Source organism: Magnolia sinica, chromosome 15, assembly GCF_029962835.1.
Source record: "Magnolia sinica isolate HGM2019 chromosome 15, MsV1, whole genome shotgun sequence".
NCBI lineage: Eukaryota > Viridiplantae > Streptophyta > Magnoliopsida > Magnoliales > Magnoliaceae > Magnolia > Magnolia sinica.
The window spans coordinates 14,373,317-14,390,605 of record NC_080587.1 but is presented as its reverse complement, the minus strand read 5'-3'; the positions used below and the strand labels follow the sequence as shown (position 1 = coordinate 14,390,605).

General features: G+C 38.6%; 1 protein-coding gene across 5 annotated transcripts in view; it reads left to right on the top strand.

Moving 5' to 3' along the window:
* The window catches only part of LOC131227188 (uncharacterized), a 29,589-nt gene that overhangs the window by 10,274 nt on the left and 2,026 nt on the right, over positions 1 to 17,289 (top strand). For 3 of the 5 annotated variants that reach the window (XM_058222942.1, XM_058222944.1, XM_058222946.1), the window contains exons 3-9: positions 2,986 to 3,181; positions 4,580 to 4,759; positions 5,645 to 5,725; positions 5,819 to 5,982; positions 8,684 to 8,820; positions 12,202 to 12,317; positions 13,435 to 13,825. In XM_058222942.1, the coding sequence (XP_058078925.1) occupies positions 2,986 to 3,181; positions 4,580 to 4,759; positions 5,645 to 5,725; positions 5,819 to 5,982; positions 8,684 to 8,820; positions 12,202 to 12,317; positions 13,435 to 13,683 (1,123 nt within the window). In that variant the 3' untranslated portion in view covers positions 13,684 to 13,825. Of the gene's footprint in view, positions 1 to 2,985; positions 3,182 to 4,579; positions 4,760 to 5,644; positions 5,726 to 5,818; positions 5,983 to 8,683; positions 8,821 to 12,201; positions 12,318 to 12,412; positions 12,719 to 13,434; positions 13,826 to 17,289 lie in introns of those variants that run through there. The other 2 variants (XM_058222943.1, XM_058222945.1) reach the window with 2 other exon arrangements.

Sequence of the window (17,289 nt, the reverse complement as noted above, 5' to 3'; positions counted from 1 at the left end):
ATAAGACACACACGTATCAAAAGGTGCTGTAGAAAAAGCAGACTCATAAACTTTCAGATTTTGAGGAGGAGCTGCTGGCAAAATGCATGAGGGACACAAGCGTTCGTGGCAGGCAAGGTGGTTCTAGATTTGGATCACGGATGAGGGAGGAGAGCTCGAGTTACAGGCCACAACATGAATCTGGATCACAAACATAGGAGAATAACTCGAGTTCTGTGCCGCAGTATGGACATGGATATGGACCTAGTGGATATGTGACGAGTAACTCCAGCAGTTGCGGCACATCATTTTTCAACCATGGTCAGGAGTTCACTTCTGCATATAGGCAGGGATATGAGTAGCAGTATGGATATGGCCAACAATATGGATATGAAGGAGCTTCATATGTGCCATTCCCAGATCCATATCAGTTACAGACTATGACGATTACGCAGTACCCACGGATGGACGTATTGATTCAGTTCGGAGAGGATGAGTACCAGCGTTATGTTAGGGAGTATCTTAACTGGTATCACTCTACTATGACTTGGGTACAATATTGTCGATTTGTGGAGCAGCAGTACTATGCCCAGCCCCGTCGAGATGGAGATGGTGATTACGAGCCACCGCGCAACTCTGTGGGTCTAGACCACAACTACTCCCCTTCATTGGTATGTATATTTCTCAAATTTTACTTATTCAGTTCTTCTTTTTCTTTTCAATGAATTGGTTGTGTTTTCATACATGACTATGATATATTTATAAATATCATGCATTCAATTTAAATATAGTTGCGTTCGTTCAACTAAACATTGCATAGCTTAGGATCCTATACAAAGGAAATTTATTATGTGAATCTTTTTTTTTGAGATGTTATGATTTAAAAGTGTGTATTAAGGGCCTTTTTAACAATCCCCAAAGTTTCATTAAAAAATTCAACCACTTTCCCAATGTTTGCCCATGTTTCCCAAAAAGTGCGATAAACTATGCGATACAAACGATATATCCCGTGCGATAACCGATACGTATCTGTATCCCAAGGGTGCATACATTGTGCGATACCGATATTTCAATCACTAGTCCAACCTTCTTCATGTTTTCCTATCAATAAATCTGGTCCACTCAACATTTGGGCCCCAATATTGGAAATAGATGAATGGGTCAGAATACTTCAGCCAAGTTTTTTAGAGCCATACATTTGTTTTGCAAATTGTGGCCCACGTGATCCGTGGATCAACCTGATTCTTGGGCCAGGGCATCAATATAGTGGTTCCTTTCTGATGGATGGATTGGATCTTGTACCTATCATGCCTTGCTGTCAGGTGTGGTGTGTACATGAGCTTTATTGCCCTCGCAGGTGTGCTTAGCAAAGCTCAAGTTATTCATATTACTTGTTTTTGGTGAACCTGATGGGTTCATGTGTAATATGTCAGCTCTGCTAAGTGTCACATGAGTAGGATTAGAATCCTAATCCTACTCAAGACTTGGCAATCCATCATACGTGTGCGAGGTCCAGAGCATTCATCATGTATGCCCTACTGTGTAGGTGTGCTGGTACAAAATCAGCTCAGTCCACTCATCAGATCGGCCACATGTGCATGAAGAGAATTGATGGCTAACAATTGTCTACTTGCAATACATTTGATTCACACCTGTGTACTGAAAGGTGGTGTGTTGTCAAAGGGTTTAAATAATTAGCAGAATAGCTGCCTGTTTGTCTACATGTTATTACTTGAATAATCTTAATCGTGTGATAAACTCCTGGAGCTTGATGCTTGTTTTTCATATTGTCCTTTTCCTCAGAATTTGAGCTGGTTCCTGCATTGGCTGACCTCTTCATCCTGCTTTTGTCAATGTGAACTTTTTAATGGAGGGATTTCATGTTCCTCAAAATTCTGGATAAGCTGAATTTTGTGCTCTTGTACCGTATGGCCAACTCTAAATGGGTTCCCTTGTATAATATTTTCACATGCACAAATCCAATCTTAAGATTTGTTGCTAGTGCCTAGCAATCTTAAAGGTTTATAAGCTTTTGATACTTTGTTAAATCAAGAGTTTGGGGGTCCTTAACTCTTGCTCCGGTGGTAGACTCTCAGGAGTTTCAACACCTGGTCAAGGGTTCGAGTACCCGTAGGTGGTGAAATTCCACTAGCGTGAGTGTGTGGGGGTGTGTGTGCATGTGTAAAAAAAAAAAAAAAAAAATTTAAAAAAATCAAGAGTTTGGTAACCATTATTTACGGCTCAATAGGATTTTATCATTTACTTAGGGTCTGTTTGGGCAGGGGATCCTGCAAAATTGGGATTAGTTCTGATCCCGATTTTGGCAAGCCCCATACCTGCTATGTACGATTCCCTGCACTAAAATGGCTTTCTCCTTTGCATAAATACAATTAAGGAATTCTTAGAAAAAAAAACAAAAAAGAAGAAGAAGAGAGGCACTAATTGCATTTATGCGGAACAAAGTTGCCACTTTAATGCTGTGAATCCTATGTGGAGGGCCTAGGGCTTAATCCTGATTTTGCGGAATCCCCTATCCAAACGGGCCCTTAGCTTTTCGTAACTAATTTGTCAATATATCAATCTGACCTTTAGGGTGCATTTGGATGTCTGCCAAACGTGTATTCGAACAGATATTTTTCTGCTCAAATCAATAGTGGCTGAAAAACAGGTGCAATGCAAACAATTTCTCTGTAGTTCACATTTTTGGGTGGAGAAGTGCTACTTTTAGCACTCTTACTGATGCCTGTCTAGGAAAAGGCACTACGGCAAATGCCAAACACTTAGAATGGTTCTAAGTTTCAATGAAATATCCTCTCCAAAGCAGTTGACAGTGAATTGGGACCTTATACTGTATACAATCTTTTCGATTACTCTTTGAATGTCAATGTTTACATTCCAATTTTGTAATTTTTGTTCCATGGTTCTCATCTATTATATTGTGAACTTAGATTTTTTGCTTAAGAAGATGGCTCTATTGAATGGCTGTAATGAGTTCTTCCCTTGCAGTGAGGAATCCACAAGAGAGACATTCCCACGGAGAAGCTATTCAAGGGAAAATTTTGAAGTAAACCTGTCAAATCCAAGGATCTCATCGCTTGGTTGGAGTAGAGTATTTGATAGTGCTTGTGGTTGGCCGCATTCACAAAACCGTCAATATGGCACACAATGCAATTACAAGGACACTGGATATCGAACAAATAAGGTGCTGTTAAATTCCGAATGTGCTTCTTTATTATTGTAGAATCTTCATTTGATTATTTTTTTTCTAAATGTGGGTGTGGTGAAATATTTAGATACTTGTAGAAATAACTCATGATTAGGAAAACTTGAGGGGAGAAGTGTTTGACTGATAAATGTTCCTCGACCCTGTCATCTACATTCAACAATGGAAAACTCAAGACTCAAAACTCAATTAGGCCTACTGCAAAGTTTTGACTTGGACCAGTCAACCTGGTGACTTGGATGAGTTCGAGACTGGAGTTTTCGTATTTGACAAAAAAGAATGCACACAGACATACACACACACGTGCGTGCGCACATTTTTGTTTGTGTGTTGATCATTATCGCTGCAAAATGAGAAGCCTCAGGAAAATATTATGAGTGCTAACTGCTTACATACATCAATTGCTTAAGAGTCCTGTCTAAGGACTGTCCTCAGTAAGTTTTCATATCCCTTCTCGCCACCTCAATCCAAGTCTTTTTAGGTCTTCCTCTAATCATCTTTCAAGCCCTTAAACCCTACCATCTACGCTGTTTGGTGCACATGAACATACCATCTAAATTTGCTCCCCATCATTGTATCTCCTAGTAGAGTACTTCTCTGCTGCTTTGTTTGACCTCTTTTCAATTCTATCATATTCTTCCCACACATCCATCTCAGCATCCTTATCTCTACAGCTCTATAAACTTGGCTCATTACCACATCCCAAGTGCTTCCCCAAGTTTAGACCATGCAACATTCCTCATACAGTCTTGTCATGAATGAGTCAACCGACACCCAAGTGCTAACCTAGCTACTTGAATAGGAGAGATCACAAGAAAGCTTTGGAAGGCAAGAGAAATTGTATTGCACTAGAACACAAGAGAGCTTACAACTTTCTTGGGTGCTTTTCAAATGAGGACCCCTCCTTGTATAGAGGTAGGAAGCTTCTAGTCTCTCTACATGAATGTTTAGGATGATTCCACATGACGACCATCCAACAGCTAAGAGGATTCTAGAAAGTTTCTAGAATTCTCTAGCTACAAGAAGGTACTAGAGGACTCCAGGATGTTCCAAAAATCTCTTCAACTCTCTAATCTTCTCTAGAATATTGTACACGTAAAAAAAAACTATGTACAAGGAGAGTTGAAATGGCTATAAGCCCATGTCAAGGAGACATGGAAATGATCGATCTTGACATCATGCTGCCTTCTAATTTCTCAGTTAGATTCCTCATTCTTGATAGCTTTATTTAGATGTTGCACGCTTTTCTCTTTATTTAGTTTTCAGTTGCTATTTTCTGAATTCCTTGATTTATTAATCATATTTGTTCCATCACCTCTTTCTGATTCAAGTGGTGCATAATATAGAGGGTTTTTTTTTTTGGCTGCATAATTGCAGTTTTTAAGTGATATACCAAAATTTGTCAAGATTGTGGAAGTTGGGCCAAGGGATGGATTGCAAAATGAGAAGAATATTGTACCTACAGCTGTAAAGATTGAACTGATCCAAAGATTGGTTTCTTCTGGTTTGCCCGTTGTCGAGGCTACAAGCTTTGTTTCACCAAAATGGGTACCACAGGTAATGTACCTTTGGTTTTTCTTTCTCTCTGTCTTTCCTTATTTATTTATTTATTTATTTATACTTCTATACCTTTTATGATGACTTGCTTTCACAGTACTTCAACTGTAAACTGCTTATTCTTTGTGGAATCTTCATTCTTCAACCGAGAAAGGTTTTTGGACTATAATGCACAAAGAAAGATAGTTGTGACTTTTAGTTAAGGCTATCTAGGGCATGGTTCTGAACATTCCCAAGATTGGCATTATCAAACAAACCAGATGTTCATGCCCAAGCCTGGCCTAATGGGCCTCAAGTTGTTTGGAGACCAACCCATGCCAAAAGGGTCTATTAGTGAAGAAACATACACTGTTAATGGATCTATAAATCCATTTATTGTTGAATGGATGGATGAATAAATGATCGATGGACCCACCTAGGAAGGGGAATGCCTCCCAAAATCTAACCCCTTGATCAGTGACTACAAATATTGTTGAAAAAAAATCCAGTAATTGTCCATACTTTACAAGAAAAGGTTAAAGATTAAAGTTTTGGATTTTCCAATCTAGTTTGAGGCATCCCCTATCCAAGGTGGAGTACATAAGAGAATGGTTCTGGATCACCAGATGATGGGTCCACATGTACAGAACTGAAAGCATAAAAGAAATTGTATGTTTGCTGGATCTCTCAGGACCCTGTAATCCCTCTTATCTTTTTACCATTAGATCTGCCTCAAAGGACTTCCTTGTTTCAATGTCCCCCCTGGCCCACATACTTCTGCTTCATTTTTATGTACTTGGTTTGGCGTCCCACCTGCATTTTCTTGGTACATAAAACTTCAGTCTGTCATTTTGAACCCATGAACTTCCAATTTCTGAATCATTTTGTTGCCGAAATGCATTACAGCTAGCAGATGCAAAGGATGTGATGGAAGCAATTCAAAACGTGGACGGTGTCAGATTTCCTGTGTTAACGCCCAATCTTAAAGTAATCGCTTGTCTGAAACTGATTCTAAACTTATTTATACCATGCAAATTTGTTTGAAGAGAACAGTTGACGATTTGACGTCACATGCTCCAGGGTTTTGAAGCGGCAGTAGCAGCTGGTGCAAAGGAAGTCGCCGTATTTGCATCTGCTTCAGAGTCCTTTTCTAGATCAAACATTAACTGTAGCATTGAAGAGAGCCTCACTCGTTACCGTGATGTTGCTCTTGCTGCCAGAAAGCTCTCTATTCCTGTTCGTGGGTGTGTCTTGCTTTTCCTTTTCCTAGAAACCTATTCCTCTTGGAAGGTTCAAGGGCCCTGCAATTTCTTTCTACTGACCAAGTGAAGATTTGCCATTTCTAATGTTTGTTTTACTGGCCCAGCAAATTATTTTCTTTCACAAGATGTCTATTTCGAATGCTGAGAAGGCTATATAAGTTGGTTAGCCATGGTTTAAAGTTATACCATAGAGCTTTGCTAAGCGCACACCAGTGTGCAATTAAGTTATGTACATGCCACACATATGCCAGCATGGCCCATAATTGTGAGATTCAATCCATCCATCAAGTTGGTCCAAACTTGTACATGTTTTCCCAAAAGTAAATCTAAGTCCACTCTGATGTAGTTCATCATCCTGATTTAGTCCAACATCCATCTTGATGTGCTGTTGTTGTCACCATTGTCACATATATTTAGATACCGTGATATCATGATATGCCAGAACTTCTGTTCCACTCTATTGCAGTGGAAAGAGAGGGGCCAGAGATACTTGAATCCCAACTGATTCATCTCATTGCGTTCCAACTGAATAACTTGGTGCAGTGCTCATGGAAAATATATGTCTCAAATTTTCCAACTTAGTCATGGATGTTATTGCAGGGCAGATGTTAAGAGTTCATTTATGCATTTGTATCTCATGTTTCTCTTTTATTGTCCTCTTAGATGACTAAGGTAAAGTGTTGGACAGCTAGCAGGCAGCATGAGCAGAGGTTGAGTGTTTTCGATGAGGATGTTGGAATGGATGCGTGGGAAGACTAAGACCTGTTTGGCACTCTTAAAAATGAGTTTTTCTCATTTTAGTTAACGTAATCATGTATTAGAGATCTTCATCTCAGAGACATAGTTACTGTTAACGTGAACTTGTGCATTAGATAGAGATCAAGATATCTAAACCGTAATTACTGTTAAGTAAAATGAGATGAATTAATTTTTTAGGTGTCTCCCAAACAGGGCCTAGAAGGATAAAATAAAAAATAAAAATGAACGCATGTGAAGCAGCCTAGAAATAGTGTTAATCAAAGATAAAATGATGAGAATCGCTTGAGATGGTTCAATCATGTGCAGTATGGAATAATTGATTACAGTTGAGGGACTAGACAAGTGAAGTGGATGAGAGGAAGACGGGCTTGGATCAAGCTGGTTATAAGGGATTTGAGGGCCTGTTGGTTTACCGAGGATAGGGCCTTAAATAGGATTGATTGGCAAAACGGGATTTGTAAAGCTAACCACAAAGTGCTGGGGCAAGGGCTATGATGAAACGACGAGTTCAATGGGTTGGACTAATCAACCTTCATTGGTATTCTTATCAAGGGACTATGCTGTAAAATGCAATAGTATTACAAGTTGGACTCGAAGGATTGTGCATTACACTCAAGGGTTACTTCCTCATTTTGAGTACTGAGATATGTCATTACAGTTTTAGTATTTCATCTTTTGATTGAACTGAACTTAGTTGTGCATCCAAACTAATCAATTCCAACCAGTGTTCAAAATATCGGTTTTGTGTTATGTATCTTATCGTTGGGATACAAATATGAATTGGTTATCGCATGAGATATTTGTATCGGGTAATTTATTGCACCTTTTGGGAAACATGGGGAAACATTGGGAAAACGGTTGAATTTTTCATTGAAACTTCAGGGATTGTTAAAAAAAGACCTTAATGCACAATTTTAAATCATAACATCTCAAAAAAGAAGTGCAAATAATAAGTTTCCTTTGCATAGGGCCCTAAGCTGTGTTGTCTAACTGAACTAATGCAACTATATTCAAATTGAATGCATAACATTTAGAGTGTATGTGATGATCATTTCATTAAACATTCCTAAATACTTCGAAATTAGTCTCAATTGACAGCTGATTAAAAGGAAATTTTGAAAAAAAAATCTAATATTTTAATATTTTTTAAAAATTTTAATTAAAAATAAAATTTGCTTTTTGACAATTAACAAGGACTTAACAAATCAGTAGATCAACCCTCATACATGCTTGATTTCATGTTTGGAGTGCAACATTGCAAGCGATTTGGGAGAAATTGGGAAAATTTCTAAATTTCCCAAAATTTTTCCAAATCAGACCACTTACTCTCAAATTTCGAAATCAGAGTGTATGTGATGATCATTTCATCAAATACTCCTAAATACTTCGAAATTAGTCTCAATTGACAGTTGGTTGAAGGAAAATTTTGGGAAAAAAAGAGAGGAAAACATGAAGAACCAATGGATATTGAAATCAAAGTTCCAACTCCATGATTTTTCATGCAAAACATGAAGAACCAATGGATTTGTAACCGTTTGACACTGATTTAACATAATCTAAAAAAAAAAAAAGGATCGGAAATTGAAAATGTTCACTGAATCCAACATGTGGGATATATCGGCACTACCTGTCCGTTTCGTATTGCACATGTGGGATACACGATATATCGACCGATATTTAAAACATTGATTCCAACATCATATTAAAGAGTAAATCAGTGGTTATGTTTGGGGTTTTGCTTTTCTTTTTATTAGCTTATTGGTAATCCAATATGATTTGATACCCATCCTTGTGGTTTTGCATTATAACCGTTATTTCATTAGCATTGATGTTTTCATAATCTCACGAAAGTCAATAGCTTCTGAAGCATGTCTCATGCTGCTACATGTACTGATTTGAAGTTGCTGATTTTCAACCTTGGTAGGTATGTATCATGTGTTGCGGGCTGTCCTGTTGAAGGAGCAGTGCTCCCATCAAAAGTGTCATACGTTTCGAAAGCGCTTTATGATATGGGCTGCTTTGAAATCTCCCTTGGTGATACAATTGGAGTGGGTACTCCAGGTAAGGTTATAAACTGTTTAAATAATGGCTATGACCATGTAGCAAGCATGGTAAGGACATGGATGTGAGAGTATCTGCCCCAGGAAATAATGTGCATTGGATGAGATTGTTTCCAAGTGGGGCAGTTCCAAAACTCAGAAGTCTATTGGTAACATTAGGTAGTTTGGGAGAACCGTAAGTCGTTGACAGGGCTTCCCAGGCATACTAATCATGTTTGGTGCTTGGGAGGGTGCAGAGAACGGAAAGAATAAGAGGGCTAGTGTTTTCCTTTTTTGTTTTCAAAGACAACAAGATTGCATAAAGGGGAACAAGGTTCCCACTACAAAGAGAAAGGCAAGGAACCCCAGCCTTTGCCAATGCTTCATGCTAATATAATTATCATCTCCACCAACTTGCCAAAAAAAAGAAAAAAAAGAGTTTAGCCCAGCAGATAAATATCTTTGTCAAAAGCAGAAGTCCCAAGCCCTAGGCTGCACCCCTTTAACCCAATCAATAACATTAGCAGAATCCCCTTCCACATTGACGTCTTGCCTCAGAGCTGGTTGTGGATGATCTTTATAGCTTCCCAAAGAGCAAAAGCTTCAGTGTTGTGAGCAACCGCCTTGACAAACGAGAGTGAATGCAAAATCCAAATGTTTTTTCCACTCCAAATCATGGCTATCTCGAGTACGATTTGACTCTAGCATATCCCCTCGTCCTTGGGAACCATGAACAGTGAAACATGCCCCTTTTTTTTCACACGAAGACTTCATTTCGTTTGTTGGAGGCAAGGTATTTGAAAAAGGTTACGTAATGGCCATAATGGCCATTATGTAATGGTAACAATGGGACCCATTACATGGTACGGGGGTGTAATGCCCAGTCCTGAAAAAATGGCCCGTAACAAGCGTAATGGGCCAATACGGCATTTTTTCCCTCAAAATTTTCCACTCTCTCCCCTGTTTGTCCCCATTTTAGCCTTGTGGGATTGTTTTGCATCCATTTTTTTAAAACCAGATTTACACCAATTTTCAAGATCAAAATACAAGATTTGAGTTTTTGATTCGATGAATCAAACATCCAGAGTCTATTTCAGGGAAAGTAAGAAAAGGTTTTTTTTTTTTTTTTTTCCTTTTTTATTTTTTCTTGCGCATTTGTGTTGATTCAAAATCTTACTAGATTTGTGTTCTATGTGAGCATATTTGCATAAATTTTCAATGTTTGATCTTTTCAACGTTTTTAAAATAGTTTCCAGCAATTTATTCTTTTTTATTTTATTTTATCTAAAATGTTTGGAGTTTAGATATCTTTCCAAAAAAGGAAAAAAAAAACGCTTGCAGTTTAGATTAATGAGTGACATATATGAAGTTTAGATCTATAATGCATGCACAAAATCAATGTTTTGAACTCTTTTTCTATTTTTGGGTATTTTAGGCCAATTTTGGGGTTGAATAGTATAGAATATTCTTTTATTTTTTCCTCAATTTTCTTAAGCAAACTGATGTAAAATGGTTAAGGATATGCATTTCTGGGATGAATCCCCTGGATTACACGAATTTCAGGCCGTTTTGAGGTCATTCAAGTGTACCCAAATTGGCCCGACAATATTCCTCTGAATTTTATATTAATTTTCCCTTAAATTTCTTGAGGAAAATTGTATAAAATGATTAGAGATATGCATCAGTGGGATGAATCCCTCGGATTGTATGATGGCTGTTTTAAAGTGGTCTTAGCTTCTCAGGTTAACAGTATCATCAAGTAGCCCGAGACAATATTCTTACTAAAGAATGGCCTGTCACACCATCATATGTTTTCAAAATTAGAAAAGGCTGCGTATTTGGATCTTTCCTTTTCTTCTGAATTTTCCTTTTTTTTTCAGTTGTTATAGGGGCTGTAATAGCTGTTATGAACTACGACCCATATTGAAACAGCCATTAGGCTGGCCATTATGGCCACTGTTACCATTAACAGACCTTGGTTGTAGGATCTGTTTTCACCTTACGGAGGGTAGACTTGATGTATCCATGATAGTAGGAAAAGCCTTCCGCTTAGGTTGCCAGTCCCACTTAGGAAGCCCATGGTTCCTGGACACTACATGTCAAATTATTTATTTTCTACATTCCAATGCTGCTCTGGCTCCCACGCCTGCTTCCACCTGCCACCGACAACCAGGATAAGCATGCTAAACTAAGAAAAAGCTTTCGAGTCACTACTGTAATTATTCTTCGCCAGATTCATACACAAATACAGTGGTGAGTTGAGACCCAATAGGGGACTCATGGCTGAGGTTCAAGCTTAAGCCTCTGATGGTTTGCCACTGTCATCTTACTGTTGAAGAGAACATAAAAGAAAAGTTGAGCTGTACGTAGCATTTTATAATCTTTGCATAAAGAAAAGTTGGGCCGTATGTAGCATCTTCTAATCTTTGCATATCCTTGATGCTGCACAGAAGTACTATTGCTGGATTGTTCATCAGCTAGATCCAAACATGGAGTGGCTACTATGTGGAAAAATCGATTGAAATCATACCATCTGGTTAGATTTGTTCTTGTCCAGTGGGTGACTGTTGCTCATATTCTCCGTAAAGGTTAAATCGTACGTGCTGTTAAATGGCCAGATAAATGGGATGAGGATGTACATGGGCACTATATGACTGCCAGGTTCAGCTGGAAAGTCCAGCTGCTAGGTAGCACCCAGTCTCACATTCTTCTTTATAGGTCACTTATTGGAGGGTTAAGAACATTAGATTTGGGAAATTATCGAATATTGACATGATCATGGCGGCGCCCACCAAATGAATGGTCTGGATCACGGACTATTGTGCCAAATGTCCAAAATTATGTGAAGTAAAAGAATAATTAATCTGTCCACTGTAGACAGGAGGGGTTTCCTTAACTTCAATACTTTCAAAAGCTGCATTGCAGAATATGCTTGTTTTGACCACTAATGTTAATTTTTTTTTGGTAAATTCTTTATTTTTGCTGGGAGTGGATCCAATGCTTACTAGTAACTGTTAATAGTTGGATTTGTTATCAAGTGCTCAATGTCAGTACATGCGGCATGCTTGTATGAGATCTGGACTGTTCATCTGTTGTACCTACCTTGAATGTGCCATACTCTAAAAATCAGATGCTCCTAGCCACTGATCAAGGGACATAATTCCTATCTAATGTTGATATTTGGCTGGAGGTGTAATTCTCTGAAGCATCCAATCAGTGGCTTGGATCACCTAACCAGTGTGATTTTTGGGCTATGCCCCATATGTCATAGGGCCCAACAATGGAATGTCTGGAAATGCCTTGTTGACCGAGATTGAATGCATGATAACTAAGATCTTAGCATGCAGCACCAGATACTCATTCTGGTTTTGTTTTCTTTACATGCTTCTTTCCTTTGTTGCAGGCACCATTGTTCCAATGCTTGAAGCTGTGATGGCTGTTGTCCCTGTTGAGAAGCTTGCTGTCCATTTCCATGATACATATGGGCAATCTCTTTCAAATATTCTCGTTTCCCTCCAAGTAAGCAAAGCTCTGTATAATTTTCAAGAGTAAATCACTAACCCCATTTAATCAAAAAGAGATTTAAAAAAAATATTGTTGACCTGATCCTGCAGTTCTATGAGTGTAGCCCATGATTTGCTGATAAAGACCCTTCAAATGGTTCCCCACAAAAAGGATAGGGGATGCACCAAGATGTCCCAGATCAGATCATCCAAGCCATTTAATTGTTGTCTTTTCTATCATTGAATGTGGACCCTTCTATCTTAACTTTCTGTATTCAACTTTGATGGGAAGGATCAGGATAGCGCCCCATTGATGGTGGAGCCCATTATGTCAATGCTATGGATGATGGATCTGTGAGCCATGGGACCCACTTGTACAAACTGAGTACTCCAGATACTGTACATATACATGGGTTGAGGATTTCACAGTTCTTTTTCGGATAAGAGAGATTCCAAATCATGCACATGGAAAACCCTGGGAATTTATAGCAAATGAAAAACTGCGGTATCCGATAGTAATTTTGATGTTTGATTTGGAACAATGTTTTCAGTATTGGTATCAACGGATGTAATTGAGTAACTGTTGATCATAAACACATGAGTTTTAAGGTTAAATAACCGCTCAATCTGGAATTTTTGAAAAAAAAAGTTTTTTAATTAAAAAGTACTTCAATTTGTAGATCAGCCTCCAACCACTCTAATGTGATTTTTCCACACCTAATTGCAAGTTAAATGGGGGAATTATCTTTTTTTTTTTTCCAAATTTGCAAATTGGAGGTTAAAGTCCATGATATCACTCCCAAATTTGCAAATTGATAACCGATAATATCGGCTGAAACTCTTGATACCCCAAATGCTGGTTTGGAATGCACTTTTCTACGAGGGCTATCCTGCATAATCTTAGAAATAATACTTACAGTATGTTTTTGGGGAGAAATTTATATCCAGTTTTTGTAGTACAACCTTGGAAGTGGAAAGCAATTTCTAGACTTTTCATTCCACGAATGGTGGAAAAGTCGGATCTCATGTAAATCGAGTTCATTTCCTAAGTATTCAACGTATTGAAAGACCCCCTCAAAACCAAGCAGTCTTCTAAGGATCAACGCTGGAATTGTTTTCTTCTATTTAAACAGATGGGAATCAGCACTGTGGACTCGTCTGTTTCTGGCCTTGGAGGGTGCCCATATGCCAAGGGTGCCTCTGGCAATGTGGCTACTGAGGACGTTGTGTATATGCTCCATGGGCTCGGTGTAAAGACCAATGTGGATCTTGGCAAGCTCATGTCGGCTGGAGACTTCATCTGCAAGCATTTGGGACGTCAGTCGGATTCAAAAACAGCCACTGCTTTGAGCAGAACTATGGTGAATGCCTCCAAGTTATAAAGGTAATGTTATTGGGCAATCCTTCATCTAGTAATAGACTCATGGAAATAAAGAAAAATCAATGATCTTCGCAGAAAGTATTGCAATGTGTGGAAATCTCCGAAACATGTTACAATAATGCAAAAAAAAAAAAAAAAGGAAATTTGCAATCCAATGGGTTGTGCTCAGCCAAAAAGTTTTTGCAGTACTGTTCAGGTTTTGAGCTTGTACAAGCTGGGCTAGTGGGGACCAGGGTTTTGTGATACAAACCAATGTACCTTGATCTGTTTACGTGGGCTGTTCAGTCAACAGGTAGACCGACTGGTTCAGCCCATGGCATTATATATAAATAGATGATAGGTATTAAGCAACTAAAATCTAGCACACTTGAAAGTTTGCTTGGTTTGTATAGCCAAGCAGTCAAACCAACCCAAGTTTGAATATTTTCTTGCCTGAAACGGGTGTGTAGGTAACCCGAGTGGTTCCCGTGGGCAGTTCCAGCCCAACGTCCTGTTAGCCCAACAACAGTCTTTCATAGAAAAAAGAAATCAGAAGTGTTGTTTGAATTATCTCCGATATTATCGTTATTTCTAGCTTGGTGATATGGATAACACTGGTAGCGACACCGATAACACTGGTAGAATTAGAAATTCTAGACATCAGCAATGCATTGCTAGACGCCAAGTATTGCCAACGTATCGTTATCGCCAATATTTTCAATTGCGTAAATTCTATTGCCAATGTATTGATATCGCCAACATTTTCGACTGTGTAATGAGGCTTGTATCACAGTGTATCAGCGATATTTCAATCATATCATCAATGCAGAGATATCACATAAAGTTTATTTATTGAAAAAAAATCCTATTAATTTTTTTATGAGTATATTGTTGTATGCTGTTTTCAATTTATCGTTGCTAATATTGATAATATCTCAATATTATCGTTATTGCAACATGCTCGATATCAAGGCCACAATCTTTCGTTTTCTTTCCGGGTTGTTGATGATTTCTTGGCAAAATATTGTGAGTTATTGATATTCTGCAATATCAATGGATGTTTATTTAAATGGGATCAATGGGATGGTTAGACTATTTCTTATGACATCACATGCCTTTAACCCCTGTTAAATGGAAACTTATTGTGTATACATTCTTTTTGCAAATTTTTTATTTCTAAATATGCAAATATGTGTATTTTAGCATATCCTAAAGTTTCACTTTTACCATTTTCTCATGTTTTCCTGCATTCGCGGTTATTAGCAATATCGATATTGTTTCCTGATATTGTTTCCTTATCCCAAGCTAGCGAAACTTGTAGCGACATCGATACTTCGAACACTGATCAGAAGCCATGGGAAGATGAGTGAATAACATTCATTTGCATTGTTTCTTGCATGCATCCTTGAAAGAGGCCAGGGAAGAGACACACGACGTACCTTCCACTATGCTTTTGCATGCCTCCTCCAACTGTCGTTGCCAATGTGATATGAAATGATCTTGCCTATCGAGATGAAAATTCAACGGAACTACGGGCATTGAATCGGAAGATTCGCTGCTAGCAGCCATTCTTCTTTGTCAAAGTCACAATGGTGGGCCCATTGTGAAGATTATCATGTGCAAAAATGGTTGGGTGGGGCAATACATATAAGTCGAATGTGGACCGTTGACTATTCTATTTAAACCGTCCATTCTTTTTGCTATAAGGATGGCTTACGGGATTATTGAAACAGCCTGAATTTTTAGTATGATGATTCAATGGTTGGGAGGACATCTTGCCACACTCCTTTCCATTGTGGCAACTGCGCTGCATGCAGCGAATTGAGTGTAAGATAGCAAACTCTGAGACCTTAAAGAGGAGTTATTAGATACTCTGGCAGCCTGGGAAGGATGATACGCAGGCATTTGTAGTTTTACTCGTGACTCATGTATAACTAGGGGAGTGGCTAGGTTAGGGCCAGGCTAAGCTCCTTGCATTTTTCAATTAGGCCCGAGCCTAGACTCGGCCTGTGAGCCTGAGCGAAATGTTTATGCTGGGCCTGAGCTGGAACATGAGCCTGAGGGTTCGTTTGGTAATGGAGAGAGGTTTGGGTTGGAGCACTAACATAAGTAAAATTAGGATGTTCATGTATCGGTATCATGCATATTGCAAAATTGCCTAATGGGCCAGGCCGAGTTGGTATCATGCATATTGCAAAATTGCCTAATGGGCCAGGCCGAGTTGTTGTACACGGTCCAAACTCAGTGCCTTCCACTATTGCAGAAAAACATGTGATCGCAAGGCCAAAACACAAAAGAAAAAGATTACATTAAAATAAAAGACAAAAGTCACAAAGATTTACGTAGTTTGACAATATACGTATTCTGCGAGATAATAACACAATACTTTCTTTTTCACTGAAAATATGAGAAACAGGGCTTACATCTCTTTAACCCATACAAGAAATCTTATATAATAAAATACCTTAAAAGATGAATTAATAAAATACATATCTTTACCTATGTATATATTATATAGACCACCACTAAAGAGAGCGTATGAAAAACTCTTAAGAAAATAAGATTTACAGCCACAATCGAACATACATGCGTGCATGTGGATGAGAGGACGATGTTTCCTAACGGGAGAGACATCATACATCTGTACAAGGCACCACCTCATCATTAAGAAGTGGGCCTGAATATAAGTCGAATTGTGCCTTAACATTAAGAAATGGGCCTTAATATAAGCTGAATCCTGGCCCTTGAACCTGTACTCTAGCCCAAGCTCGACCTAAGGTGGAACGGGCCACCCCGGTGCTTTGATAGCATTATATATAACTGAAATTAAACCGTGCAAATCATAGAAAACAATGTAGGAGAGCTGCAAACCTAAAATGATATTAATAAAATTATACCTCAGTTTATATAAAAAAAAATGTTTGTTGAATTTGAACCGTTGATTGATTTTCATGTTAACCATCTATCAGATATCAAGCAATCGACTATTTGAGGAATTAATTCGGTTTGCATATTATTTAGTGACGGCTTATCATTCATCACACTCCGCCGGAGGGATGCGGATTAGCTAGCGATATTGCTGCTGAACTGTCTTCACCAAGTTCTGTAGGCCCCACCATGATGTATGTGTTATATCCAAACCGTCCATCCATTAGGAGAGATCATTTTAGGGCATGAAAAAAATAATTACACCGGTCCAAATCTCAAGTGGACCACTATAGAAAACATTGAGGACTGATCGCTTACCATTAAAAACTTATTGAGGGCCACAGAAGTTTTCGATCAAGATGATATTTGTTTTTTTTTCCCTGATTCCATGTCTTTTTTAACCTATGAACAGGTTGGATCTCAAATAAAAATCATGGTGGGCCCCAGGAAGGTTTCAACGGTGGGCGTCACTGTCCCCACTGTTTTCTGTGGTGGGGTCCACTTGAGATTTGGATCTACTTAATTCTTCGGATCATGCCCTAAAATGATCTCTCCAAATGGATGGACGGTGTGGATACAAAACATACATCATGGTGGGCCCTACAGAACTTGATGACGTCTCTTACTCGCTGCTGACGGGTTGAGTAGCTAATCCGCGTCCCCGCCGGAGTATCAAAGTTGTGCTCTAGAACCAAAGTCA